Source organism: Schistocerca americana, chromosome 8, assembly GCF_021461395.2.
Source record: "Schistocerca americana isolate TAMUIC-IGC-003095 chromosome 8, iqSchAmer2.1, whole genome shotgun sequence".
Lineage (NCBI taxonomy): Eukaryota > Metazoa > Arthropoda > Insecta > Orthoptera > Acrididae > Schistocerca > Schistocerca americana.
The window spans coordinates 275,300,975-275,328,850 of NC_060126.1; the positions used below are offsets into that span (position 1 = coordinate 275,300,975).

General features: G+C 42.1%; 1 protein-coding gene across 6 annotated transcripts in view; it reads left to right on the forward strand.

The window, feature by feature from the left end:
- The window catches only part of LOC124545829 (PDZ and LIM domain protein 3), a 437,938-nt gene that overhangs the window by 59,384 nt on the left and 350,678 nt on the right, over positions 1 to 27,876 (forward strand). For all 6 annotated transcript variants that reach the window (XM_047124780.1, XM_047124781.1, XM_047124782.1 and 3 more), the window contains exon 3: positions 25,004 to 25,152. In XM_047124780.1, the coding sequence (XP_046980736.1) occupies positions 25,004 to 25,152 (149 nt within the window). The remainder of the gene's footprint in view (positions 1 to 25,003; positions 25,153 to 27,876) is intronic.

Here is a 27,876-nt window from a genome sequence, read left to right on the forward strand (position 1 = left end):
TGTGGCAAGAAACTGGATACGTGTTCCGGAAGATGGTGGTTCAAATCACCCTTGAGCCAACATTACTTCAGTTTTCCATGAGTTTTGCAAGTTGGTTAAGGCAAATTTCGAGATGCTTCTCTTCAAAGCGCACAACCGATTTCCCTCCTCTTCAAAGCGTACAACCGATTTCCCCCCTTTCCGTCCCCAATCCGAGCTTCTGATGTATCTCTAACAACATCGTCCTCGACGAGAGACAAGACCACAATCTTCTTTCCTCCTTTAAAACACATCGCCATTTACATATACGTTCTTTCGCTGAACCGTTTAGATGCAGTATCTTCTAATTCTGTCACTGGTGTGCCTGTTCAGTGTTCATAAATGAAAGAATAATACAAGTTGTTAAAAATAGGTGTCGATTATTTTGAAAGATGTTAATAATCATTGGAACAAGAAAAACAGGCCCAATACACATTGATCTGGAAATACGTACTTTCTAAGAACCTGAACACCTGTTCATAGGAGGGTCTAAAGTAATTTGCTTGAGGAATGAGAAAAGACGTTGCATTGGCGCCTCGTCAACAGGGTCAAACGCTTGTTTTTATGAGTCAGGAACTGCATCCACGATACAACTGCCACTAACATTTCCTCAATCCATATAACAGTACCGCCCCCAAAAGTAGCACGGTACGAAGCAAGGATAAAGAAGAAGAACATTTACACGTCAGAATGTCTTTTGGTGAAAATAACACCGTAATCTAATTTTTCTTCCCTGTACGATGTCATGGACCTAATGAAATCTCTGTTAACCAGTTTAAATTATTAGTAACAAAATAATATTTAAGAGTTCTGTTTACCTTGATGCCCTATTATGAACACTAGTGGCTCTAACCGCGTCACCTTCTTTTTTTTTTTTTTTTTTTTTTTTTTGTCATCAGTCTTCTAACTGATTTGATGCGGCCCGCCACAAATTCATCTCCTGTGTCAACCTCTTCATCTCAGAGTAGCACCTGCAACTTACGTCCTACGTCGTAAGATTATTAAACCTTAAACATGGAGTTTATTCATTTAGCTGCTAGATTTCATTCATTTATCCCATTCAGATAATATCGATCCAAAGTAGCTATGATAATCTGTCGTATGGTAATTACTGGCCTTCCATTTAGCAGAATACTGTTCTACTTGCGCTTATAATATTCGTAAGGGTCGTTAATTCTAGCTTCTCGCTTTGAAGTCAATGTGATTTCTGTTGGTACTTATTGAATAATAGTATACTGGAGAACGACGTCCGATGGTTTAGACGATGCTGCAGTAAGGCTGGCTAGCTTCCTTGGAAGCAGTGTCAGGAAAGGTACTCGACGAACGCTGCCAGAGAACCAGGTAACCGGTGCCAAGCGCACTCAGCCGGAATGACACGCGACTATTTGGCGCTGTGGAGATTGAGAATGACGCAGCGGCTGTCTGACCAGTCGGCTAAGAAATCTGAAGGACAGGTAGTGACCGTGTTTCAGACGAGCGGCTGTCAGCGGCCTGGGAGAACACCAAGTTTCTGACTCTTATAAACGGAACCTAAACTTTTATGGCCTATCTCGCTGTAAGACATAGTAATTGTGGCAGTTGCGAATGAACTTGTGACGGCCCTTCATAAGTACTAACCCAAAACCTGTCGGAATGGTTTTTAACTAACAATAAGATCTAACACCCGGCAACGAACGAAATGCAGTAACTCTACAGTAACTGGGTAAAACGATGATACCAGCTGTTTGTGTAGTAACAATATTTTAACTGACGTAGATAATATGTCGCGTCGGCACGTATGTAGAAACGCGGAAATAGCATTACGACAGTTGGTACATCACCATGACGCAGGTCCGAGGATTCTAGCCTCTGTCCTATCTAATGAGCACGGTTAACCTTGAAAGCTCGTTCTGAAATGTCCTTGAGGAAGTGAAGTGCTTAAGCTAATGTAGCTCAAATCGCCAAAATAAAAAAGGAGACTTATATTTCATAGGCGCATATCACTTATAAACGGTATTTCTAAATTTCTCTTAAACGGCAGCGAAGCGTATCGAGGATTGGAACATACTGAGGACAGTCCCGTGTCTAGATGGAGGGAAGCTCAGAGCTTAACGTTCATTCGCCAAAGAAGCCATTAGGATGGAGCACAGGTTCCGATTGGAAACAGTTGTGAAAGGAAATTTAACAGCATCCTTTTCATTCGCCTTAAGAGTTTTATAGATACTGCTGAAAACTTTGTTTGGATGACCAGACAGTAGTTCGAACGTCCCTGCTCCCGAAACTGTGTCAGATGGCTTAAGTTCTGCTAGTGTCCTTGTTACAGGACAAACATTTGAAACGATACCTTACATTCTCCGTCTTGTATACTGAAATAATTATACGTGTAATCAACTAAGTAATGTGTTAACAACGCCTAACGCTAGTAGAGTACTGTCTGCCTCTTTGTACACTGACGCTCTCATTTCTGTTCCACGATTTCTAATGTGAATTTAGAAACATCCTGTATAGGGTAAACCTACCTACGTCCGTCACCTACTTTATTTCATGGTAGCTGATATATCCTTTGCTCTAAAGCAAGGTAAGAATTCTCTAGTGTCTAACCGTCCTCAACAAATGGCAGGAATGTGTTCACACGGGAAAGACATTCTGAGCGGAATGGTAACCGGATGCAGGTCATGTAGTTTACTGTGTGTTGTGTGGAAGGAAACCCACTGTTTGCTGTATTGATGTTGTGATGTAAGTTTATTAAGTTGTTCAAGTAATTATTCAGATACTTCCATGCAAATGTATTAACTAAGGAACATACTTACAGTGATCAGAGAAGGATTTAAATGCATTATTACAGAAATAAAAGTATGGGAAAACGATAACTACTCTTAAGTTTCGTGTCAATTTCGGGAACAATGGCTCCAACTCTAAGCGTGTGAAGAAGTGAAGCAGCAGAAAAGAATGAGTTACCTCTCCTAAAGTCTCAATAGCCTTTCGTATAGCTAATGGAGTAGCGATAGACTTTTTAAAAATTGGTTCAACGTATTTGTTCGAAGACGTGATTCAGAGAGACGATTGATTCTGATAGTGGATTTCAATGACAGGCACGTGACACCAGACACTGGAAACTGCATCCAAAAATGAAATTATCAGTGTCACACTACCAACACATACCATCCATTTTCTGTTACCTCTGGATATTTTTGTCCCTGAAGCAGGCTTAGCAAAGAACCGTGAAGTACTTTCCAAGGGACCCTTTGTTCAGACCTGGTCCTTATGATTTTCATGCACTACTTAACACTGTTTTTTTTTTATGAAGGCGGTTTGGTGAAGAACATCTTAATACCTGCATTCAGTGAAATTGGTTATTTTCCCTCAATACTGAAGCAGTTACCGATGAATCTCTCATTCACGACTCATCTGTGGAATAAGCATGTCGGACTATCGATGGTGCGCATTAGCCATCCATTTCAGCAACGAGTCTCACAACATCTTTTGATAGCCTGTGATAGGTTTCAGTCTTAAACTCACCTGAGAAGAGAACACCGATGACAGCTGCGCCACCTGCAACGACAGATACAGTTGTGGTAAGAATATAAATTTCCGCCTGTAGTGGTTCGATGACTTAGCTGATGCTACTGAATTTGAAGGAAGTATTTGGACATTTATTCCTGAGAATGACATCGACGCTGAAAATGAGTGAAAAGTTTTTTGAATCAACTGCAATAATGCACAGAAAAGTTCTGATGGAATTAGGCACATTATCACGAAGAATACGGAGTCACGAAACTGGGTATGCTATAAGGAAATTAGGTAGCCTGTTCGTTAGCTGTATTTTATAAATTCAACAGTTTTACATTTCTTGATTTTTCTACTTCATGAGTCAGTAGAAAAATATATTGGTTTCTTACACGCAAATTTTGTTTTAATTTCTCATTTACAATCCTTAATATCACGAAGTTATGTAGGTTTATCCTACACAGAGTGACCCGAACGTTAAGAGTAAAAGTTATGCAAACACGTTACGGGGTTCTAAATTGAGTATTTTGAGATTAGGAAGCAATGGTCGGAAATAGATATTTCAGGCGTTACGATGTGTTAAGTTAGCATTGCGTGTGAGGTACGCATCTGAAAACTGCTTGTGTTCCATAAAAAGCTACTTCTGACGCATCGACATTGATTTCGTTACCCGAAAAACAATAGACGATCGTATGTGATGTGCCCACTGTGGAATTTACCATTGTCTACATTTCATGACTGGCCCTCGAAGACGGAGCACTACTCCATACAGGAACTTAAGATAACGCGTTAAATTTCTTACTGATCGCAAGAGGATGTTGTTTCAGGGCGATGGTGCACCATCCCACTTCGGAATTAACATATGTGAACTCCCGAACAACAGATACTATATCGTCGGATTCAAATAAGCGATGTTCTCCCACGAGCAATGCAACTGCCATATCCGAAACCTATACATATTTTCTCCCGTAGGGTTCAGTGAAATAGTTAGTGGATCATATCGCTGTAGCAACTGGAGAGAAACTGTTTGTTAGTGTGCTAAGTGCCCATCTCCTTGTACAACAGGCAACAACGAAATTTCCGATAAAGTTTAGTGGGCTGTTGTAACTGAGACTGTCAGTCGAAATTTAAACAGTCACTGTAAGCTAACGTCGTTGCTATGTGAGGTAAGTTGTTTAAACCTTTTTTTTTAAAAAAAGCAACAAAAAAGCTAAATACTCATTTCCGACCATTAGTTTCTGATGTCAGTTTAGAATTCTCTACCCTGACAAAACTCTACCATCTGATGAGCAAGATGTATGAGACAGGCGAAATGTCCTCAGACTTCAAGATGAATGTGATAATTCCAATCCCAAAGGAAGCAGGTGTTGACAGGTGTGAAAATTACCGAACCATCAGTTTAATAAGTCACGATTGCAAAATACAAACACGAATTCCTTACAGACGAATGGGAAAACTGGTAGAAGCCGACCTCGGGGAGGATCAGTTTGGATTCCGTAGAAATGTAGAAACACGTGAGGCAATACTCACCCTACGACTTATATTAGAAGATAGATTAAGGAAAGGCAAACCTACGTTTCTACCATTTGTAGGCTTAGAGAAGACTTCTGAAAATGTAGGCTGGAACACTCTCTTTCAAATTCTGAAGGTGGCAGGGGTCAAGTACAGGAAACGAAAGGCTATTTACAATTTGTACAAAAACCAGATGGCAGTTACGAGTCGAGCCGCATGAAAGGGAAGCAGTGGTTGGGAAGGCAGTGAGACAGGGTTGTAGCATATCCTCGATGTTGTTCAACCTGTATATTGAGCAAGCAGTAAAGGAAACAAAAGAAAAAATTGGAGTAGGAATTAAAATCCACGGAGAAGATATGAAAACTTTGAGGTTTGCCAATGACTTTGTCATTCTGTCAGAGACAGAAAAGGACCTGGAAGAGCAGTTGAACGGAATGGACAGTGTCTTGAAAGGAGGGTATAAGATGAGCATCAACAAAAGCAAAACGAGGATAATGGAATGTAATAGCATTAAATCGGGTGATGCTGAGGTAATTAGGTTAGGAAATGAGACACTCACAGTAGTCGATGAGTTTTGCTATTTGTGGACCAAAATAACTGACGATGGTCGAAGTAGAGAGGATATAAACTGTAGACTGGCTATGGCACGGAAAGTGTTTCTGAAGAAGAGAAATTTGTTACCATCGAGTATAGATTTAAGTGTCAGGAAGTCTTTTTCTGAAAGTATTTGTATGGAGTGTAGCCATGTATGAAAGTGAAACATGGACAATAAATAGTTTTGACAAGAGGAGAATAGGGGCTTTTGAAATGTGGTGCTACAGAAGAATGCTGAAGATTAGTTGGATAGATCACGTAACTAATGAGGACGTACTGGATAGAATTGGGGAGAAGAGGAATTTGTGGCACAACTTGATTAGAAGAAGGGATGGTTGTTAGGACATGTTCTGAGGTATCAAGGGATCGCCAATTTAGTACTGGAGAGCAGTGTGGAGGGTAAAAATCGTAGAGGGAGATCAAAAGATGAATACACTAAAGAGATTCAGAAGGATGTAGGTTGCAGTAGTTACTTGGAGATGAAGAAGCTTGCACAGGATAGAGTAGCATGGACGGCTGCATCAGACCATTCTCTGGACTGAAGACCACAACAACAACAAAAACCGTTTGTGTGAAAGTAGAAGTATTGTGATAAAACAAGGGAAGTTTATAACTTAGAAATGACGATTGACATTATGCTTCGACTTTTACGTGGAAAGAAACCGTAGTCCCTTTTGCAGATAACATTTATAGTAAAAATCTGAGTAATATCTTGAGTATGACATGTGATGAGATTGAAAGTGTAACTTGCACCATTAATGAAACATAAATGCCACGATTAGCTGTTACAAGTAAAAAATTGTAATAATCCACGTAATTCGTAGAAATGTGTGAAGATGTGTCTCGCGTAGTAATTAAACTTCTTTACATAAAACGGAAGACGGCAGCACAGTAACAAAATTGGCTTATCAAATATTATGGAAATAACGCACCAATACTCATTAACAGATAAGTGAATTCAAACGTGGTTGCACAAAACTAATGTTTTGGGACGTTCTGGGTTCGCGATTGAAATCATAACGTCACTACCACCGCATTAAATTTCGTAGATACTCAGATGATAAGAAACTCGTTTCACTGAGTACATAATATCCTGAACGGAGAAGCTCATCATGCGAAGACAGCCGACAGTCCGTTTTGTGCCTCGCTTGCTGTCTCCAGAGCAGAATCCCAAATGGAAGAGCGTTTAAACGCAGTGTTTGGAGAAGTTAAATCATAATACTAAGACCTTCAGCCGTCATTATTGGAGTCTAGATAAACATGACTCCAACGTTACACGTTACGTCCCATAATGACGAACAATACTCAAGTAATGGTCGAAGGAGTGTTTTGTAAAGTACCTCCTTTGTTCATGGACAGTATTTCCTGAAGATTCTTCCAACGAATCTGTCTGGCAGCTGATTTTCATCCGATTAATCTTATGTGGTCGTTCCACTTTAAATCGTTCCATACACAACTCTTAGATATTTAATGGAAGTAACCGCTTCCAATGATCGTTCTGCAAATCATGTAATCGCACTGTGTATACGCAGTACCTTACACATGTTTATGTTGAGCAAGCGTCAGCCCTCTGCAGCTCTTCCTGCATTCGACTACAATTTTCTAGCTTTGCGACTTCTCTGTATACAACGGCATCATCCATAAAAAGGCTCGAGGAGCTTGAGATGTTGTCTACTGTCATTTACATATATTGTGATAATTAATGGACTTATATCACTCTCTTGAGGTATGCCCGAAATCACATCTCCTTATGGGGACTTTTCCCCACAGAGTACGATATGTTGTGTTCTGTTTCTTAGTAACTTCTCAGTCCAATCAGACAGTTGGTCTGATATTTGGTGCGCTCGCATTCTGTTCAGTATAGACAGCAGTGCGCAACTGTACCGAATGCCATACGGAAGTCAAGGAACACATCTACCTGGTCGCTCGTATCTACTGCCTTCTGTATTTCATGGACAAATAGAGCTGGACTTCACGTGATCGTTGTTTTTGGAATCCACGTCGATTCCTAGAGGAAATTTTCGCCTTCCATATATATCATAATACGCGAACGCGAAATATGTTCCAAAATTCTACAAAAGACTGACATAAGAGATATAGGCCTATACTTCTGTGCGCCTGTTCTATGACTGTTCTTGAAAACGGAATGACCTGTTGTTTTTCCAGTTATCAGGAACACTTCGCTCCTCCAGAGACCCACGGTAATCTATTGCTAGAAGGGGGTCAAGACCTTTCACATACACTATGTAGGATTGTAATGGTATTCCGTCATGCCCAGAAGCCTTCTCTGTGTTGAGCGATTTAAGTTTGTTTTTCTGTCCCATGGACACTTATTTCAATATCAGCAACTTCGTGGTTCGCGCAGTGATTTAAAGGAGCTACTTCAGTGGAATCTCCTTCGGTGAAGCAGTTTTGCAGAAAGATGTTTAGTATTATGGCATTTTCTGTATCGTACTTTGTTTCAGTGTCGTTGTGGTGGCAGAATGTTTGGGCAGATGGCTTCGGTCCGTTTACTGATTAATTTAAGATATGAAGAAACTTAGGATTTTCTGTCAACGGTATTTGAATATTGACGAGGTGAATTGCAGCAGACGCGATCAGGATAGGTCTAAATTTGCTCTTGCATTAGAACAATGCTTCTATACGAATGCGTGGTGTCCGTTCTTTCGGACAGATACCACGCATTCATATAACTAATCCGCCTAGATGGTCAATCGATCCACCTTCTTCACTGCAGATGCACAAGTGTGTCCGACCTCCGGCGGGAATATCTGACGAGGGAAACTCACCATCGCAACCCCCTCAGATTTAGTGGTAAAGTGACAAGTGACCCTGTGGATAGCCCGTCAAAAACTGAATACAGATCAAGTATGAAAACCGTAAGAACATGAACCGAATTGTGCAAAAAAAGCAAAACAGAAGTAGAAGCTCAATATTTGCAACATCGAGAGCCACGGCGACGTGGTTAGGTGGTCACGTTGTTGGACTGTGAAGGGGCAGGCCCGTGTGCGAATTTCCCTTGTGCGTGATTTTTTTTTCCTCACAAATAATGAACTGTTCGTCCAGCCATGACGTGTCCGTTGTATTCAAATTTGTGTCTGTATCGTGGTGTAACGTCCGTTTGCAACAGCGATTTGGAATGAACTGACCTCTAAAGGTACGTACCTCCTATTTGTGCTGCACAAGTACCACATGTTACGACTCTTGCTTTCCGTTTTGGAAGTTTTTTGACTCTTGTATTCCTTTGTTGTAACATTGTTCACAGCCGTCTATATGTTGTTTACATTTCTGTGAAAGGTCAATGAGGCACCTCGCTTGCTGTCACTATTCATCACATTTACTTGGGACGGTAATGTATTCTTACCACATGACTCATTCTACAACCAATGTATAGTATGAAAATTGCCAAGGCTACAGAAGGAAAATAGACACGTGAATGACCGGACGGACAGTTCATAATTTAGTAAAAAAAAAAAAAAAAAAGAAAAAAAACGGAGGCTGACGGAGATTTGAACATGGATCTCCCGTTTTGTAGTCCAACACCGCAACCGCACAACCAAGACGCGTGGTTCCGCCAGGTCGCTCGTGGTTGCACATCTTGCCCTTGGTCCGTTCAGTGTTTCTACAGGGTGTCCAGAAAAGGGCTCCCTGATTTCAAAATTAAATTTTTCGAAAACAAAGATCGATAGAGGAATGGAGTAAACGGTATGTTTATTGTGAAAGCTGTAAGAAGTTTATACAGCAGTTTGAAATAATAGCAGTTTGAAATAATAGTTACAAAAGCTGCTAACAGATGGCGCTGTACGCTGTACAGCTCATATCAGCATACATAAGTGAAATAATCGTATGAAAACAATCTTTGCAAACAATCACATCACAATGTTTTCAGCATACGTAAGTGAAATAATCGTATGAAAACAATCTTTGCAAACAATCACATCACAACGTTTTCAAAATGTTCATCTTGGCACTACAGAGGTGGCGCAAACGAAGAACGAAATTCGCCATCACATTTCGTAGTGTCTCAACCGAAATGGATTCACATGCCACAGAGATCGCCGATTCAAGCTCGTCCAGGGTGGCGGGATGCTTCGAGTAGACCATGTCTTTCACTGTGCCCCACAAAAAAAAAGTCACAGGGAGTCAAATCCGGCGAATATGGAGGCCAATCCATGCCTGCACCAGTAAATTTGGGATATTCCAAAGCAATGACTCGATTCCCGAAGTATTCCTCAAGAAAGCGAAACACTTGTTCGGTCCGATGTGGTCGGGCTCCATCTTGCATAAACCATTCAGTTACTGGTCGATCCTCTAACGCTTGCTGTGTGGCGACAAATTGTTCCAAAATTGCAACGAAACGTGCACCAGTGACCGTTTCTCGAATGAAAAAAGGGCCAATAAAGCCTCTGCTGCATACTGCAGCCCACACAGTAACTTTAGGGGTTTCGCTTCACACCAATATGGCTTTTCGGAACCCCAAAATCGCCAGTTCTGCTTATTCACGTTTCCATTCAGGTGGAAGTGTGCTTCATCTGTAAACCAGATGTAGCCAACATCAAATCCTTCACTACCAATCATTGTGAGCATCTGATTAGCAAAGGCAACCCTTTGTTGCACAGCTCGTTCGGGTATGGCCTGGTGCATTTGAAGTTTGAATGGAAAGATGTGTAGGCTCTTTCTCAGTATTTTCTGCGTGCTGGAACGCTTCAAACCAGTCTCAGATGCAATTCTACGGACGGACGACATTGGATTTCGCTGAATAATTCTAGAAACTGTGGCGATATTTTCAGGTGTAACTGCGGTTTGCTTGCGGCCAACATGCCCCACTAGATCATCAGTTACGCTGCCTGTTCGTTGAAATTTTGCATAGAGCGTACGAATGGTTTTCGCATCGGGTCCTTTTGGAACATTAAATCGTGCTTGAAAACTTCGCCTTGTTGCCGTAGGACTCTCTTCTAACCTGTGGTACTCTACCACCAGAAAAACGCGTTGTTCAATGGAGTACGTGGTTTTAATCTCTTCCTTCGGTACGCTAACCTCCTTCCACGTTTCAGTAGTGGAACTGATCGCTCTGGGCTTCGGATCACTATTTTTACTAGGCATTACGTATGGCGATTACAGCGCCATCTGTTAGCAGATTTTGTAACTATTATTTCAAACTGCTGTATAAACTTCTTACAGCTTTCACAATAAACATACCGTTTACTGCATTCCTCTATCGATCTTTGTTTCCGAGATATTTAATTTTTAAATCAGGGAGTCCTTTTCTGGACACCCAGTATTTTGATTCTTTTTCCACAGTCCAGCACACGTTCTTCCTGTATTCATGCTTGTTCAGTCCTTGGCGTGCTATCCACTGGGTCATCTTACGCGGGTAGGGGGGGGGGGGGCAGGTGATGGGGAACTAATTTAGTAATACGTGTAAATTTTAACAAATTTCTCCTTTTCAGAAACGTTTTTCTTACTAATGTGAGTCTGCCTTTTATATCCTCTCTATTTTGGCGATCGTCAGTTATTTTGCTGCCCACATAGTAAAACTCATTCGCTGCTTTTGGTTTCTCGCTCCCTTATGTCGTTTATATGCTTGTCTACGCCTGGCGTTTTAGTTAGTACCAGTAAACCCCTGTATCTTTAAATAATGTAACTCCCATTGTGGAAACAGCTTCCAACTTCTGATAGCTTAAAACTGAGTTAAAGTGTTAAATATTTGACTGTAGGCATCTAAGCGAGGAAAGTTTACATATGGTTTGTAATTATGTTTGAAGTTTGTTTGAAATCGCTAATTACTAAACACTCGATGAGCATATTGTCGTAAATTGCGCCCCGTTTTGAGCAGAAGCTAGTTGTTCGTGAATCTCAATATTTGTACGTCGTATCGCCTTAACTATGTGCCGTACAATGACACAATTTTGCACATACATTCAGTGATATATGTGGATAATTTATGTAAAATTCAATGGGAATAAAATTAATACAAAAGAAGTTATAAATTAAAACGTCATGCGTGATGTTGAAGTTTTACTGCATCGACAGCAAAAAATGTAATCTGTAACTTTTTTCCTTTCGCGAGTCAACTAGAAAAGTTTCGTAAACGTTTCAGATTTTCTGTAGAGCTTTTTTTAATGTCGTTATGAGCTCTCATTCTCAAATACTGGATGACTATAGTTAGGGTACCTGCGCGCCATGAGTTTCGCTGTCCCAAGACGTACGTATATACAGTGTCAAGCTGTAATATTTGCTTACTGTGTTAAACCTTTAAGCTAAGATTGTACCTCTTAGTGTGTTGATGATAAGAGCATTTTAAATTTTTAAATTCGTTCAATAATTACATGAAACTTTGAAAAAAAAAAAAAGAAAAATACCCTCGGAAGCCGGTACAAAGATAACCTGTGAATGGGACTGGGTTACCTTCCGCAGGTTATCATTTAGTAATAAAGATGACAATGCATCTTAGATATGTTAGTCTACATGTGACATATGCTAATCCAAGGTTATTCACCAAATGGTTATTTTAAAGTATATTATGTAAAGTAGAAGAGAGACAATTTTCAAATTCGTTGTTAGCAAATAGATTTTAATTTCTTGCATTATAGTTACTGAAGAATCGCTGAAAAGTAAAAGTTTTTTGACTGTGTCAGACAAAAGTAAACTAAATTATGGTCACTTAAGATTATAAACATCATGGCATTTCAGTTCTTGTTCGAACATCTCCATTCCCCTTCATTATAAGGTAAACCACCACCTAAGAGCCCTCTTCTCTTCTGTCTGTAGCTAAGTTGCGGAGTTCAGACTGGGCAATTAGTGGATGTCTCCACGGACTTTTCTGGGAGCAAATTTCACGGGGCTCAGTTTACAGGGCAGCGTCCGCACATTTTGGAGGCAGTTCGCGTGAGTCAGCCGACAGCCCACGCAGCCACACACTTGCAGTGAGTGGGTACTCGGCCCATCCGTGTCACACACTACGTGGGCTTCGTCGTCGTGATTCACCGCAACACTCAGAAAAGACCGTGTGCTAACCCTGGACAGAAATAATACTCCCAGACGAGTAGACTGCTACGGTCGGAGGGGAACTGCATGGTTGTCAATTCCAAGGCTTTACATTCTACTAGCTCCTCATTCTTTCAGAGTTCATAGGTAAACCCATTGCGATGACTTCACTGGAAGCTATACGTTTGTTTCAAACTAACTGCGTAGTAATTGAGACACTGGGAGGGTGAGAGTTCCCGAGCTTCCCAATTTCGACTTTCAGTTGCTTTTTATAATCACTCCTGTCAATGACGTACTGGTCCTTTCAAGTGAGGGCACGACCGATCCCTTTTACACCTGAGTATCCAATCGAGGTACTTCTCAGTCTCTAATGAACTTGCCGTCGAGGAGGTGCTAGACTTTCCTTCATTTATTTGTTCCTCGCAAAGTACTGAAAAGACAAGTTTTCGAGTTTAACTTCATGTTGACGCTCTGGTGGTTATAAGACAGAATCGCAATTGGTTAATTACGGGGAAGACAATCGGTCTTGGCTTTGTTGGAGAAACCAGTGCACAGTTTTGCCAGAAGTGATTTAGAGACATTGCAGAAAACAATCCAGAAAGACGAGGCGAAGACGATGTCTTAACCATTGCTGCGTCATTCTTTGCAATGTGAAAAGATTTTCGGGAGTGGTGTTACTACAGATGCAGTGAATCAGTCCATGAGCTCTCCATTCATGCTGCGTCCTAACGTTTATAGAAGTCCCGCAGGTTGATGCTAATTATATGCGTTGTTGGAGGAAGAAATGAAATGAAGTTGTATTAACACTTTGCCGACGACATCAAGGTTGTTCAGTACACAGTCACTGCTCTTACAGTCAAAGATGCTGCGAAGTATGTGGTCTTGTCTTATGAAGACAGTTCCCCACAGTCGTTTAATTAACGAAGTAAGAGGATATGGACTATCAGACCAATTGTGTGATTGGATTGAAGAGTTCCTAGATAACAGAACGCAGCATGTCATTCTCAATGGAGAGAAGTCTTCCGAAGTAAGAGCGATTTCAGGTGTGCCGCAGGGGAGTGTCGTAGGACCGTTACTATTCACAATATACATAAATGACCTTGTGGATGACATCGGAAGTTCACTGAGGCTTTTTGCGGATGATGCTGTGGTATATCGAGATGTTGTAACAATGGAAAATTGTACTGAAATGTAGGAGGATCTGCAGCGAATTGAGGCATGGTGCAGGGAATGGCAATTGAATCTCAATGTAGACAAGTTTAATGTGCTGCGAATACATAGAAATAAAGATCCTTTATCATTTAGCTACAATATAGCAGGTCAGCAACTGGAAGCAGTTAATTCCATAAATTATCTGGGAGTACGCATTAGGAGCGATTTAAAATGGAATGATCATATAAAGTTGATCATCGGTAAGGCAGATGCCAGACTGAGATTCATGGGAAGAATCCTAAGGAAATGCAGTCCGAAAACAAAGTAAGTAGGTTACAATAAACTTGTTCGCCCACTGCTTGAATACTGCTCACCGGTGTGGGATCCATACCAGATAGGGTTGATAGAAGAGACAGAGAAGATCCAACGGAGAGCAGCGCGCTTCGTTACAGGATCATTTAGTAATAGCGAAAGCGTTACGGAGAGCATAGATAAACTGCAGTGGAAGACTCTGCAGGAGAGACGCTCAGTAGCTCGGTACGGGCTTTTGTTGAAGTTTCGAGAACACACCTGCACCGAGGAGTCATGCAGTATATTGCTCCCTCCTACGTATATCTCGCGAAGAGACCATGAGGATAAAATCAGAGAGATTAGAGCCCACATAGAGGCATACCGACAATCCTCCTTTCCATGAACAATACGAGACTGGAATAGAAGGGAGAACCGATAGAGGTACTCAAGGTACCCTCCGCCACACACCGTCAGGTGGCTTGCGGAGTATGGGTGTAGATGTAGATGTAGATGTAGACACCATTCTGACGTATTTATCTGAAGTAACTCTGCCACTCTTCCAGTTTATTAAATTATTTCGCCCGTCACTATTTTCAATAGCTCCTGCTCGGTTGTTAGTTCAATCTTCTTGTTTTTTTTAGTTCTGAACATTGCAGAGGCTGCTGTTAAGTAATTTAAATGCATATTCTATGCACCATAACTGGTGAAAGACTCTTCCTCGCGGACTGCAGACTAATAAAGATAGCTGTCGGCCAGACTTTTTCCTCATTTTAAACTGTGTGTGCCACGCCGTCTTCTATCCATTACATCCTACCACGACACATTTCGGAACTGTGTGACTTTCTTTGCAATAGTCACTTTGCACACCGTACTGATTAACTAACAAGTTTGCACATGTAGTACAGTCTAAATAGTTTAAGAAAAACGAACGAGTGCAAACCAGTGGATACATTTTGAATAGCTATGAGGAAGCATTTGCGGTAGTGTTGGCCCATTGTAGATGTCACACTTTTAGACTTAGTTGCAGAACGACTGTGTTTGAACGGTGACTTGTTGCGTTCGTGAGTGACACAGCTTAAATGGCTGGCAGGGGGTATTTGTCCTTTTGAACTGCCGTGGCGAACTGTGGAATGATTGGACGTAGGCCAAAGAAAGGCCAGCGTTGCGGCCATTAGTGAGCAGAGCGTTGTCGTTGGTACTCGACGAAACAGACGCGACGGTGGAGACTATTTACGTGAAGACGACGTTGTTTCCCGGTTCATATTATAATTTCCATCGATTCCTTAATGTATGAAGAGTAGGCAAGTTGCTATGTCTAACAAACCAGCTTACAACGATTTTGTCTGAGAATGTTTGGTGATGACGCTGTAGTGTATGGGAAGGTGTCGTCGTTGAGTGGCTGTAGGAATATACAAGATGGCTTAGACAAAATTTGTAGTTGGTGTGGTGAACAGCAGTTTGCTCTAAATGTAGAAAAATGTAAGTTAATGTGGATGAATAGGAAAACAGATTCCTGTAATGTCCGAATACAGCATTAGTACGGTGCTCCTTGACACAGTCACTTCGATTAAATATCTGGACTTAACGGACTGCGGATGAGACAGAGAACTACACTACACTTGCCGATAATTGGGACAGGCCCAAATTCTCTAACACACCCTGCAAGAATGGTGCTCAAATCGGTCAGAAGCGTAGTCTAGGTCAACTACCACGAAGGTGCCTTCCAAGCGACATGCCGACATCTGTATAAGAGCTTAATGCCATGTGTATATTACTGCCACCTCCCAGACTTGTTTGGTCAACGTTAATGGCATCTTTGACAGTAGCGAAGTGGCGAGTACCAAGTACGCATGCGAATAGCTTATAATCTGAATCCACTAGTGTCAACGACGGAAGTCTTGCGTTCTGCACACACCGTTTGGTTTTCGCACAGAGATGATCATGCCATCCAAAATTCGTAGGGAGGAGGGGGGGGGGCAAAGTCTGGATCCAGGAGATCGCAGTACATCTGCCACCAAACTTCCTTCATCAAATCAGAAAACATGCTATAAAATTCAAGAGGAAGACCATGAGGTCCAGAGAGTTTGTTGCTCGTGCCCCGCGACAAGGCCATGCGCATATCTTCCAGAGTGACGGCCTCCAAGAATGGCGTCGCCTTGCACCCAACCCAAAGGTGCAGAACGTGATTGTCAGGTCGTTGACCTGCTGGATAGAGAGTGCGGTAATAATCTGTGAGGACACGGGAGATGGCTGTGTGTGTTTCTCTGCAAGTTGCACGTCCGCCGCAGTAACTGACATGATGGGTCGCCTCTTATGATGTCTCCGTTCTCTGACGACCTGATAAAGAGAAGCACGTTCCTCTGAGATGAAATGTTGCAGGCTCTCTCGAACATTCATGCCGTCCAATCTGGCAACCGTGATCTGCTGAAGCCGTGCCTGTGTCCAGTGGACGGCTGTTTGGCGCCCTGGCGAAGGTTGTTAAAAAAAATGGTTCAAATGGCTCTGAGCACTATGCGACTTAACTTCTGAGGTCATCAGTCCCCTAGAACTTAGAACTACTTAAACCTAACTAACCTAAGGACATCACACACATCCATGCCCGAAGCAGGATTCGAACCTGCGACCGTAGCGGTCGCGCGCTTACAGACTGTAGCGCCTAGAACCGCTCGGCCGCCCCGGCCGGCGAAGGTCGTTGCGACGCTAGTTCTCTCAAGACCGTGTAGTAAAACTCAGAGGTCGATCATTTCCAAAGTGCCCTGTTTCGTCCATACGCCAAGAGCGTGTGTCGAATAGCTGGTTTGGCGCAGTATGTCCACCATTGTGTCGCGGAATCGTAGGAATGACGTTGTCGCTCACACTTGTACCAGATATAAGTGACGGCTACAAGGCAATTCCCTTCTCGAATAATGCTGACGTAAGAGTCCAAGGTCCTCTACTATGGTTAGTCTGTTGTCGTGGCAGAGTTACGACGCAGATGAAGGCTTGATGGTCAGTGAATGCAGTGGGCCACGGCTCGGCACTGACAGTCGCTGCCCGAAGACCTCGGGAAACGTAAATCCTGTCCAACCTGATGGCCGAGTCGCTGGTTAATCCGCGTCGGTCACTTTAAATTAGTGTCCATGTATCATGCAAGTGGAGGTCGCCGACCGTAGCATGAAGGGCTGGACACGGAACATGGTGAGGGATCTAATCTTCAGGGCGTAAGATGCTGTTCAAGTCCCCGCCCACCACAAAGTACTCTGTAACGACTTGAAACGATGGAGGTACATCAGTAGCGTAACAGAGCGTCCGCTCTTAACGCTTCGCAATGCCAGACGGGGCATACAGATTCACAAAGCGGACTGGGCCGATGGTGATCGCAACTCTGATGGCAAATACGGAATATTCATTGGTTCTATGACATCGCGTAAGAGTATGGCAGTAAGACCACCACTGTCGGTAGTTGGGTCGTGTAAGACGTGTATCCATAAACATCACGGAGCATATCAAACCGTACCTTTTGAAGAAACACGATATCAATGTCCGCCGCTTGAATCATGGCCTTTAACAGCTGGGTTTTGCTTGTGGAACTAATGCCGTCGACATTGACTGTACCTATCCCATACACATGGCTCATTGGATAGCACAACGTATTCTCCAGTCGTTTAAACCAGTAATCGCCTCGTCACCGTCTGACCGTCGTGGTCACACGCAACATATTATTACTGATCGGCAGAGACAAGATGTCCGTCCGACGATCCGCGGGCCGCGGGCATCAGGTGGTCGCTCGAGTCCGACGTCATTCTTTCAATTTCCATCTAGTACGCCCAGTCACCAATGGAGGTTTGGTACGTTAGACGAGGATGACGTTCACCTGGTATCTCAGTCACAAAATCGTCAGGGGGCTCGTCAGTGCATTGAGCATCGTCCAACTGTCTTTATCCTAGGGCGGACGTTGCCAGCAGCGAACCAGGAACCGTTAGAGTGGGGCCCACAGCATGGGCCGCAGGGGGATTGTTCTCGTCCTCTTGTAAACTGTCACCATCTCGTGAAGCGTTTCCTGCGCACAGCATCTTCTTCTTTCGTCGTTTGGGCGACTTCTGCTTTCGGGAACGCTTGTCTGCGTCCTGTGGATCACGAAGAACAGTAGTTACCTCTCGCATCTCCGCGTTCGAGCTCGAATCGTTCTTCTGGTGTTCTCCTCCCTCACACGGATGGAGTGCAGAAGTGGTCGCTGCTGTCGAGCACGTCGACGGTCCTGATGCAGGAGGCGGCGTCGTAGCGCGGAAACTGGGCCCGCTGGTGTCTGCAACTGGAACGGAACAACGTCCGCCGCCTCGTCGTATCGGAACAACGTCCGCGCCATGTTCGTCCCTACCTCAACGCATGTAAAAGGCAGCTTCGTCGGTGGCGACGTAGGCGTCGTGTCTGCTCGTGGTATCTATACTAGGCGTCTCTGCAGCTCTTCAGAGCGAACATGCTCTTCCTTCCCGAACCCCAAAAAAGTCCGCGGTTGACCGTCATAAACGACGATCGCTTGACAGCCACCAACGGTCACATACGATGGGAAGTGTTTGCGCAATTCGATTCGCACCCGACGCACTCCATTCAGAAAACGTGACTTGGTACTTCCCGGTAAGGCCGTAGTGCGTCCACTACAAACGTGGCCGGAACTTCAAACGGCAGCTCCAAGACTCGTATGTTCCGAACACCGCGGCTTGCATGGTCGATAGTGACTACGCTCACTTTGCCGTCTGAGTGGTGGAAACGATATCCGTCGGTGGAACGGCGGATAAGCGTTTCGCACGCTGCTTCATCTACAAATTTCAGGTAAACTGTGCTGGAGACGACCGAAAGATGTTTACCGAGAAGTTCCTGTGGATCGACGTGCGTTACTTCACGCAAGAAACGCTCTACTTCGTATGCTTCGTACTGAGCATGGAACGTTCACTTTATCGTGGTCTTTCTGTACGAAAGCGCCATCGTCTTTCGAGGTGACCTGTCTACACTGCAAAACCAGCACCCGCACGAGTAAGCAACGGGCCGCTCGCGGAACGCCACACACAGCCCCACGCACGCCCGCTTCACAATACGGCTGAGAGCCGACTGTCGCAAAGTCACCCTGCCACAGCGGTTCACACAATTGCACGGATTAACCTGACACGCCTCTCTCCTCGATCCAAATTCTCACTGCCACCCCAGTCTACTTTATATTCCCTCTTACACACTAACAGTTCTGTGAACGGCTGTGCCAGGATGGCTTAGTGCCTAGCGCAGCTGCCGAATAAGCAGGGTTCGATTCTCGGCCTTGGTGCAACTTTCCACTCCCCGCTTGTCTAACAAGATAATCATGGGTGCTGCTGTTGACAGCATTTCTATAGAAACATCGCGTTTCCAAAACAAAATGTGTAATGTAACTACTTGAAGGCCAATGAATCATAACCCAATTCAAGACTAATAAAAGAAATATGAATTGCACTCTGACGGAAAAAACTCTTAACGCCAAGGAACTGTGTGACATGAACGAAATCTCTTGATGCAATAATTTACCAACAGCCGTATGTATTGTAGAAATTTATTTTATGAACTTCTTATGTGCTACCAGTTTCGGCATTACACTGATGCCATCTTCAGGCCCCTGTACAATAGGTAGAACAAGTGTACTATTATAAAAAATATAGAACATACGTTAACAATTGACAGGTATCATGTTAACTATCTAAGTGGCTCAAAAAGACATATTGTATATCATTAAAACTATATGTAACGTTAGGGCAAATATGCTTCTGCCTATGTCATGCTGTTGTCAATAGTATTCACTGTTTTACTCGAATATAGCATGACAGATGAACATATGTATACGCTATTCATAAATCCGTACCACACAGTTGTAATAGGCCATGAAACACAACAATCAAATTTACTGCATACAATAATATGTCCAGTGGAATAATTTTATTTAATAATTAATTAATATAAATAAATAATAAAATAAATTAAAATACAAGAAAATGTGACATAACCATGTCAGACTACATAAGTTACATATGTGTAGCCTAGGTCGTATTGTGTGTGGTATGACAAATAGCTGCCGCAATATTAACGATATAAAGCATAAAAGAGTTGCATTCACGATTTAAACCAATTCAATCGTACTGTAAAAATCATCAAACACCTGGTCACCGTTGGCACTTCATTAAAACCCCTGTGTAAGACCACCCCGCACTGTACTGAGTGGATTAATGCAACGACAGTAGCTGCCTCATATAGTCATAGATACAAAGAAGATTCTCAATCTCTGTGTATCAAAAAATGTCTATCTCCCTACATATAAGTCCTATACAATTATATAGGGTTATACCAAGTGGAATCGAACGAATAAAAAGGAAAGGAAGAAAAAGAAAAATATAGGAGGCCGCCTATAAGTCCGAACATAAACCTCAAAATGAAATGTATACCATCCCTAAGACTAAGGGTACCACCTACAACCACGTCAAATCACTCTCAAGGTTGCATTAAGGCCGGGGGTAGTAACGTACGAGATGACTATCAGGATCTTAAGTACATCATCCAGTGTCATCATATTCTGTCTCTTGACCTTAATGAGTCGGAAACTGTCTGCATGGGTCAAAATGTCGCGGTACCTAAAAACCGGTCAAAATATTTGACTAGCTAAAATCAACAATAACGAATTTATACCCATGAGCTAAGTATCAAGGATATGCAATGTTACATCAAGTATAAAATTAGTTAATTGGCAACTCAAGAGTGCAACGACAGGTGCACAGTACAGTAATCCAAAGGGGTTAGAAAATGATGATGGACACATGCAAGTTATGGCAGTGGACAACTTCCACAGGAGGGGAAAAATGTAGTATTGACCCATATGGGCCTTATACTGGCAAGCATCAAAATAGCATCTAAGTATAGTACGCAAAACTCCAAAGTATTATACGAAAGTCCCCATGATCATCAGTATTCAAGTATTATAAGTATTTCATCTGAAGATTTATGGCAACATTGACCTAACAATATCTATCAGAGCATAAGTAATTTTGCTGGTACGTCACTGATGATCTGGACCAACAAGTTAAAATATAAGTCACTGCCTATTTATGCATACCGATATCATTAAATCTTGACACACCTATAACGCTGTGTCTGTAAACTGTTCATCCATCCACCTAGGTACCAGCTTACAACATACTCACTGTGGTAAACGCCCCCTTATAACTAAATGGTAGTAAGGTTATACGAACAACTAACAGGGAAATGTTATCAGAAGTGAGTCAAAAACATTATGCCTAACGTTACCATATAGGTGTAAAGACTCACTGGCCTCAAATGTATCAGAGGCCAAGTAATTCGATGGTGACGCAGTGGTTCGATTAAGTTCAAATAATACAAATCTGATGCGAACCAAGCACAAACACTCAACATATACGAGTCAAAGCTAAAAATATAAAATATGTTAACTTCAGACAACGAACACCTAACTTAGGTGTCAATGGCTACCTACACCTTAGTCAAAACTACTAAATATTGTCCATCCTGTCACTTATATCTACATCAGGCGTTGCCGTGATATTAAAAATAAATACACACATTTACTAGGATTCGTATAGGAAGAGGTTGACAGACGAAATGCAATTATTGCGTACTCCTACTGCCCAGTATGCCAGAGAGGTGTCGGGCGGTTCTAGGCGCTACAGTGCGGAACCGCACGACCGCTACGGTCGCAGGTTCGAATCCTGCCACGGGCATGTATGTGTGTGATGTCCTTAGGTTGGTTAGGTTTAAGTAGTTCTAAGTTCTAGGGGACTGATGACCTCAGAAGTTACGTCCCATAGTGCTCAGACCCATTTGAACCATTTTTTTTGTATCGGGTGAGATATTTGTACACCAGAATCTAACTCTCTGTCTAGTTATAACCATTCAAGCACCTTCTCTAATACATTACTACAATATTATGATGCATAATCAAAGAAGATCGTAATTAGGGTGTTATAGAGTAAAATATATCAGTCACCACACGTCATAGTCGTAAGAACGATATACACGGAAGGAGCCATATAACTGGATCCGTGAGTCAAATCTAAAATACAAAACAATGGGGTAAATGACGGAGTTTCAAGAAGACATCAACACACTACGTTTTATGATCGACATACCGTTATGCAGCAGCTCTTGGTGGCCAGGCGACGCAGACTGAGGCTGTTGGCAAACATCGATGTGTGGTCAAAGATGAAACCATAGAGTCAAAGGTTATAGGAAGCGTTGCTGGTAAGAGTCGATAATAGTATAGTCGTTTCTAGTTGATCTCTAGTGAGGACGACGCATTACAAATCAAGCTATGGGGAGGCTAACGAATCCAGGGACTATTAATGTTCTTGATATCAGAGTAATAGGTCGTGAAAAATTTCGAAAAAGAAATTATTTTTGGATTCTGTTTGCTCATTCAATAGATTTTTATCCTCTTGCTCTGCATGGATGTAAATTTCCAACTCTTCAGGTATATCCATCGTCCCTCCTTTATCGACAATATGTAGTATTTCCAAATTATCATGAATATTTATGATCGTATGTTTCGTTTTTCGCAAATGTTCTTTAAAGGTGGAGTGCTCAATAGTATGCAAAGCTGCATGTTCACGGAACATTTCTTTAAATGCCCCACTAGTCTGACTAACATATATTCTGTCGCAGTCACTACGTTTAATTTTGTAGACTCCAGATCTCATAAGGAGGTCGTGTTTTTCTATAGAATGAGTGAGTGTGTTTGCTAATGTGTTTTTACTGTTAAAGCCGAATTCTATATTGTTTTTACAGAACGTTTGCGCGACTCTGTAGGATATAGGACCTAAGAATTCCATGCTAGAATGTATCTTTTTACTGCTTTCATTCCGGGATAGAGCAATTTCGTGCAGTACATTGGATTTCTTTCTGAGAACTTTACTATGAATCTTATCAATAATCTCAGGTTTGTATCCATTTCTTACCGTTCTATCTTTTAGTATGCTCTTTTCTTTTCCGATTTCAGCGTTTTCTAACGGGGTTTTACTCATTCTGCTAACCATGCTGTAAAAGAAAGGAGTTTTGTATGTATTGAAATGCATAGAACCGATGGGTATAGTAGCATCAGAAGTTGTAGATTTTCTAAAAATGTTGAAACAATGCCTGCCATTCATATTTTCACAGTTATATCGAGAAAATCTATTCTGTCCTCAGTTTGTTGCTCATATGTGAAGGCTATTTTATGGTGGAGGTTATTGAAAATACTTAAAAGTTTATCTAACCCATTATTCCTTTCTTTGTATAATATGATGGTGTCGTCTACGTATCGAAACTAGTAAAGTATTAAGTCATTTAGCTCTGAGTGTTGTGTAAAGGCTAAAATTTCAGTATGGTTCAAAAAGATGTTAGGTAGTGTCCCTGATAAGTAATATCCCATGGCTAACCCGTCTTGTTGTTGAAAGATTTCATTATTGAACTGAAAGTAATTGTGAGAGAGAACCAGCTTGAGCAACTGGATGAACTCTTCAATTTCACTTACTGACATGTTTAGACTTGAGGAAATTCTTGTTGCAGATATCAAGCTACATGTAGTAATTAACACACAAGTGATCCAGAAAATTCATGCACACTAAATGTAAAGGTATTTACAAAAAGAAACAATCTGTTGTTTGAACTAAATATGCATATAATTTTATAATCATTTAACAAAAATGTTCACATTGCAGAATAAATAAAAACGAAAACCCACTGCTGATGGCACAATGGTGCCGAAACCTGTTTGGATACTGAGAAAAAACGGTGTTTAGCATAACTGGCGAGCCTCACATCCAACAATATTGATATTTTGTTTATGTAGGTGTTTCGTAAAACCGAAAACTAAGCCAATCGGATAATTTGAAACAATTTGTATTAATATTTCAAACTTTTTTACAGAATGACGAAGAAATTCTCGATGTATCTTGAGTTTTATCAAAAATTTCTCAGAAAAAGAGACCTAACTGTCCTCATTGTAGCCAATAGCTACAAAACATGCCTTGCTTGCATCACTACTCTCTCATGCGACACTTGTTTCATCGACACTCTGCACGCCTATTTAAAATCAATCAAGTTAAAATGTGTGAACTATACTTTTCGTACATAATTGGATTGCTGGACTCCTTACTTTTGAACTGGTAGAAGTTGGTAGGCCTCTTTCTGCCAATAATTTGCCAATAATAGTAATAATAATACAATGTAGATCCTACAGTAATGTTGCTGTCATTATATAGTTACTGTTGTGTTCTACTTTTTATTAGTTCCTTCATCTGTTGCAAATTGAACAGTGATGAAATTACTGGGCCATTGTGGAAACTACCTACAACTCGGATATATTGAAGCATGTGATGTTTATGTCTCAAATTTACTGTTAAAGTTGCGTGACACAAAATGCAACGTGTGTATAAAGCGAGTTGACCACGTGAGAAAGAAGCGGTTCAGACATACGTTTCACAAGCTGTAACCACCACAAAGTGTCACGTGTTAATGCTAGCATTTAAAAAATGTAATTATTGGTAATTTATGCAATCAGTACTACAATCGCATAAAGTCTGATAATAGTAATTATCTTACAAAAACAATATACTTTCCTGACCGAAACACAATCAAACCGTTTCGTTTTTACCCCCTCGGGGGTAATTACGTCCGAGTTGGGAACCAGTGTTCTACGCACTGTGCTGTGAGGCGGGAGGCGCAGCAGTCACGTTACCGCTCAAAGCAAAGCTGCGCCTCATACCTACCGTGTAAGTTTGGAATGACATTCAAAATCTGCAGAGCTCTTATGGAAAAACCTTAACCGAAACAGTAGCGACGTCACTTTTGAAGTGAATGTAATTTTGTTGACGCTAAAATTCTGTTTTGCACAGCTGAAAGCTCGCTCCATATTCAATGGCGTGTAGGACTGCTGACACAGGTGTGCGTGTGTTGCGTGTTGCAGGCGCAGCCAGGGTCGCCTGCGGACGGGCGTCTGAAGCGCGGGGACATGATCACCAAGATAGCAGAGTACGATGCGCGGGATCTCCGCCACCAAGACGCGCAGTCGCTCTTCCAGAACGCCGGCAACTCCATCTCCGTCGTCGTCCAGCGGTGAGTAGCCGCTCCTATGATTTACCCAATACAGCACACAAAGAACGTCACGAAGTAGCCCCAGAAGAATGTAAAAAGTTCAATGCGAAAGGAAGCAGGTGCTACCTGCTGTATTACCGGAAAATCAGTTTAGTAAGGAGTGGTTCCAATACACGGAAACGAATATTTTACAGGAGAATGGAAAATGTGGTAGAAGCCGACCTCGACGAAAATCAGTTGGGGTTCTTAAGAACCATAGGAAAACACTAGGCAATATACACCGTCCGTCCAAAATGTTTCGAGACTGATTTTATTACTGGCGCACCAACATCGGCGCAGTAACTACGGTGGCAGCTACAACTAACAACTGTAAACAACAGATATGCAGTCGATCAGTCAGTTGCGAGCAGTGTTAAGTTGTGGGCTTCCGATCGAAATATGTCAACATTGTGTCACAAATCGAAATGGAGCAACATCTTTAGATCAAGTGTTCATGACATTTTTCCGGATTGTTTTGCAGAACCAAAATTATGTACGAAGTTTGTCCCGCACAACTTGACTCCCGAACAAAAACAATGCCGCATGTGCGTCTGCCGTGAACTGGTTGAAATACAAAACGTGGAAAATTCTTTTCTGAAGGGAGCCATCACGGGTGACGAGGCTTGATATTATCAGTACGAACCTTCCACAAAACCACAAACTGTAGATTTTCGCTTGGAGCCTCAGCGCCTTTACGGCATAACAGACATTCAAACCAATGTGACGCGCGAGTTGAACAACATCCCAAAGAAGGACTTGTGTGACAGTTTCACTTGGTTGTTCGAACGTTCTGCGCTTTATACCAATGTGTCAGAGATTATGTAAACACCTGAAGCATTAAAGCCAAAAATTTAACGTTTCTCTTTTTTTTACCAACCCAGTTTCGAAACATTTTGGACTGACGGGCTACACCACTGAAATTATGAAGATGGCAGGGATAAAATACAGGGAGCTAAATCTTATTTAGAACTTGTACTGAAACCACACTGCGGTTATAAGAGCCGAAGGGCATGAATCGACTGCTGTGATCGATAATGGAAAACACTTGGTTGTAGCCCATCATCGATTTTCTTCAATTTGTACAAGGGTTGGACATTTAATGTTGGCAACTATTTGTTTACAGCTCGTACAAAATAGATACGTGTTTCAAAGTTTTACTGACCTTCAAAGTAGTCATCAGCATTGTGTATAGCCCGTTGCCAGCGATGTGGAAGTTGTAGGATACTCTTAGCAGTGCCAGTTGTGTTGACAATTCGAGCGGCGCCGTCTATTGTCCGACGAATTTTGTAGCAGTTCTGAAGCGAATGCCGTGAAGTGTTTCCTTCAGTTTAGAAATCGAGTTGGACTCACCAGGGATCAAGTAGGGGACTGCAGTAAGTCGTATAGCACTTAGCAGCCCAAGCAGTCAAACAAATCAGTAACAGTTTGCACTGTACGTGCTTGAGCATTGTCGCGCAAAATGATGGTCAGGTCCTGCAGAAAGTGTCATCAAGTGTCATCACTTCTGTATCTATGCTGTTCATTTTTGGAACACAACCTAACGACGAGCTTAGAGACAAAAGTGATGGCACTTTCTGCAGGACCTGACCATCATTTTGCAGGACAATGCTCAAGCATTTACAGTGCAAGCTGTTACTGATTTGTTTGACTGATCTTGCTGCCAAGTGCTATACCACCTACTGCACTCCTCTGACTTAAGCCCTCGTTAGTTCAATTCGATTTCTTAACTGAAGGAAACACTTCACGGGATTCACTTCAGAACTGCTACAAATTCGTCGGGCAATAGACGGCGCCGCTCGAAATGTCAACACAACTGGCACTGCTAAGAGTATCCTACGACTTCCACAGCGCTGGCAACGGGCTATACACAATGCTGGTGACAACTTTAAAGGTCAGTAAAACTTTGAAACACGTATCTATTTTGTACGGGCTGTAAATAAATAGTTGCCACTATTACAGTTCGCCGGCCGTCGTGGCCGAGCAGTTCTAGACGCTTTAGTCTGGAACCGCGCGACCTCTACGGTCGCAGGTTCGAATCCTGCCTCGGGCATGGATGTGTGTGATGTCCTTAGGTTAGTTAGGTTTAAGTAGTTCTAAGTTCCAGAGGACTGGTGACCTCAGATGTCAAGTCCCTTAGTGCTCAGAGCCATTTGAACCATTAAAGTTCTAACTCTCGTACAATGAGCAAGCAGTAAATTAACCTAACCAGACATTTGGAAAGGAAATTAAAGTTCAGATAGAAGAACGTAAAACTTGGAGCTTTGCTAATTGCATTATAATTCTGCTAGAAATTGCAAAGAACTTAGATCATCAGTCGAACGAAACTGCACCCCCATGAAAAGAGGTCATAAGAAGAACATCAAGAGAAATGAAGCAAAGATATAGAATGTAGTTGAATTAAATCAGGCTGTGCTGTGGAAATTAGATTAACAAATTAGTCGGTGAGTTTTTTTTGGGAGGGGGGGAGGGGGGAGGAAATTAACTTATGACAGACTAACTAGGTATGATGGATAACGCAGAATAGTGGTAGCAAGAAAATTCTTTCTTGGAAAATGAAATTCGTTAAGATCGAATATAAATTTTAAGAGTTAGGTATTGTGATCTGAAGATATTTGTCTGGTGTGTAATGAGCTTCTCTAATAACTAATGAGAAATAAATCTCGGGTGAACAGCCTGGTATGAGTGTGCATAGGACACCCGAGATTT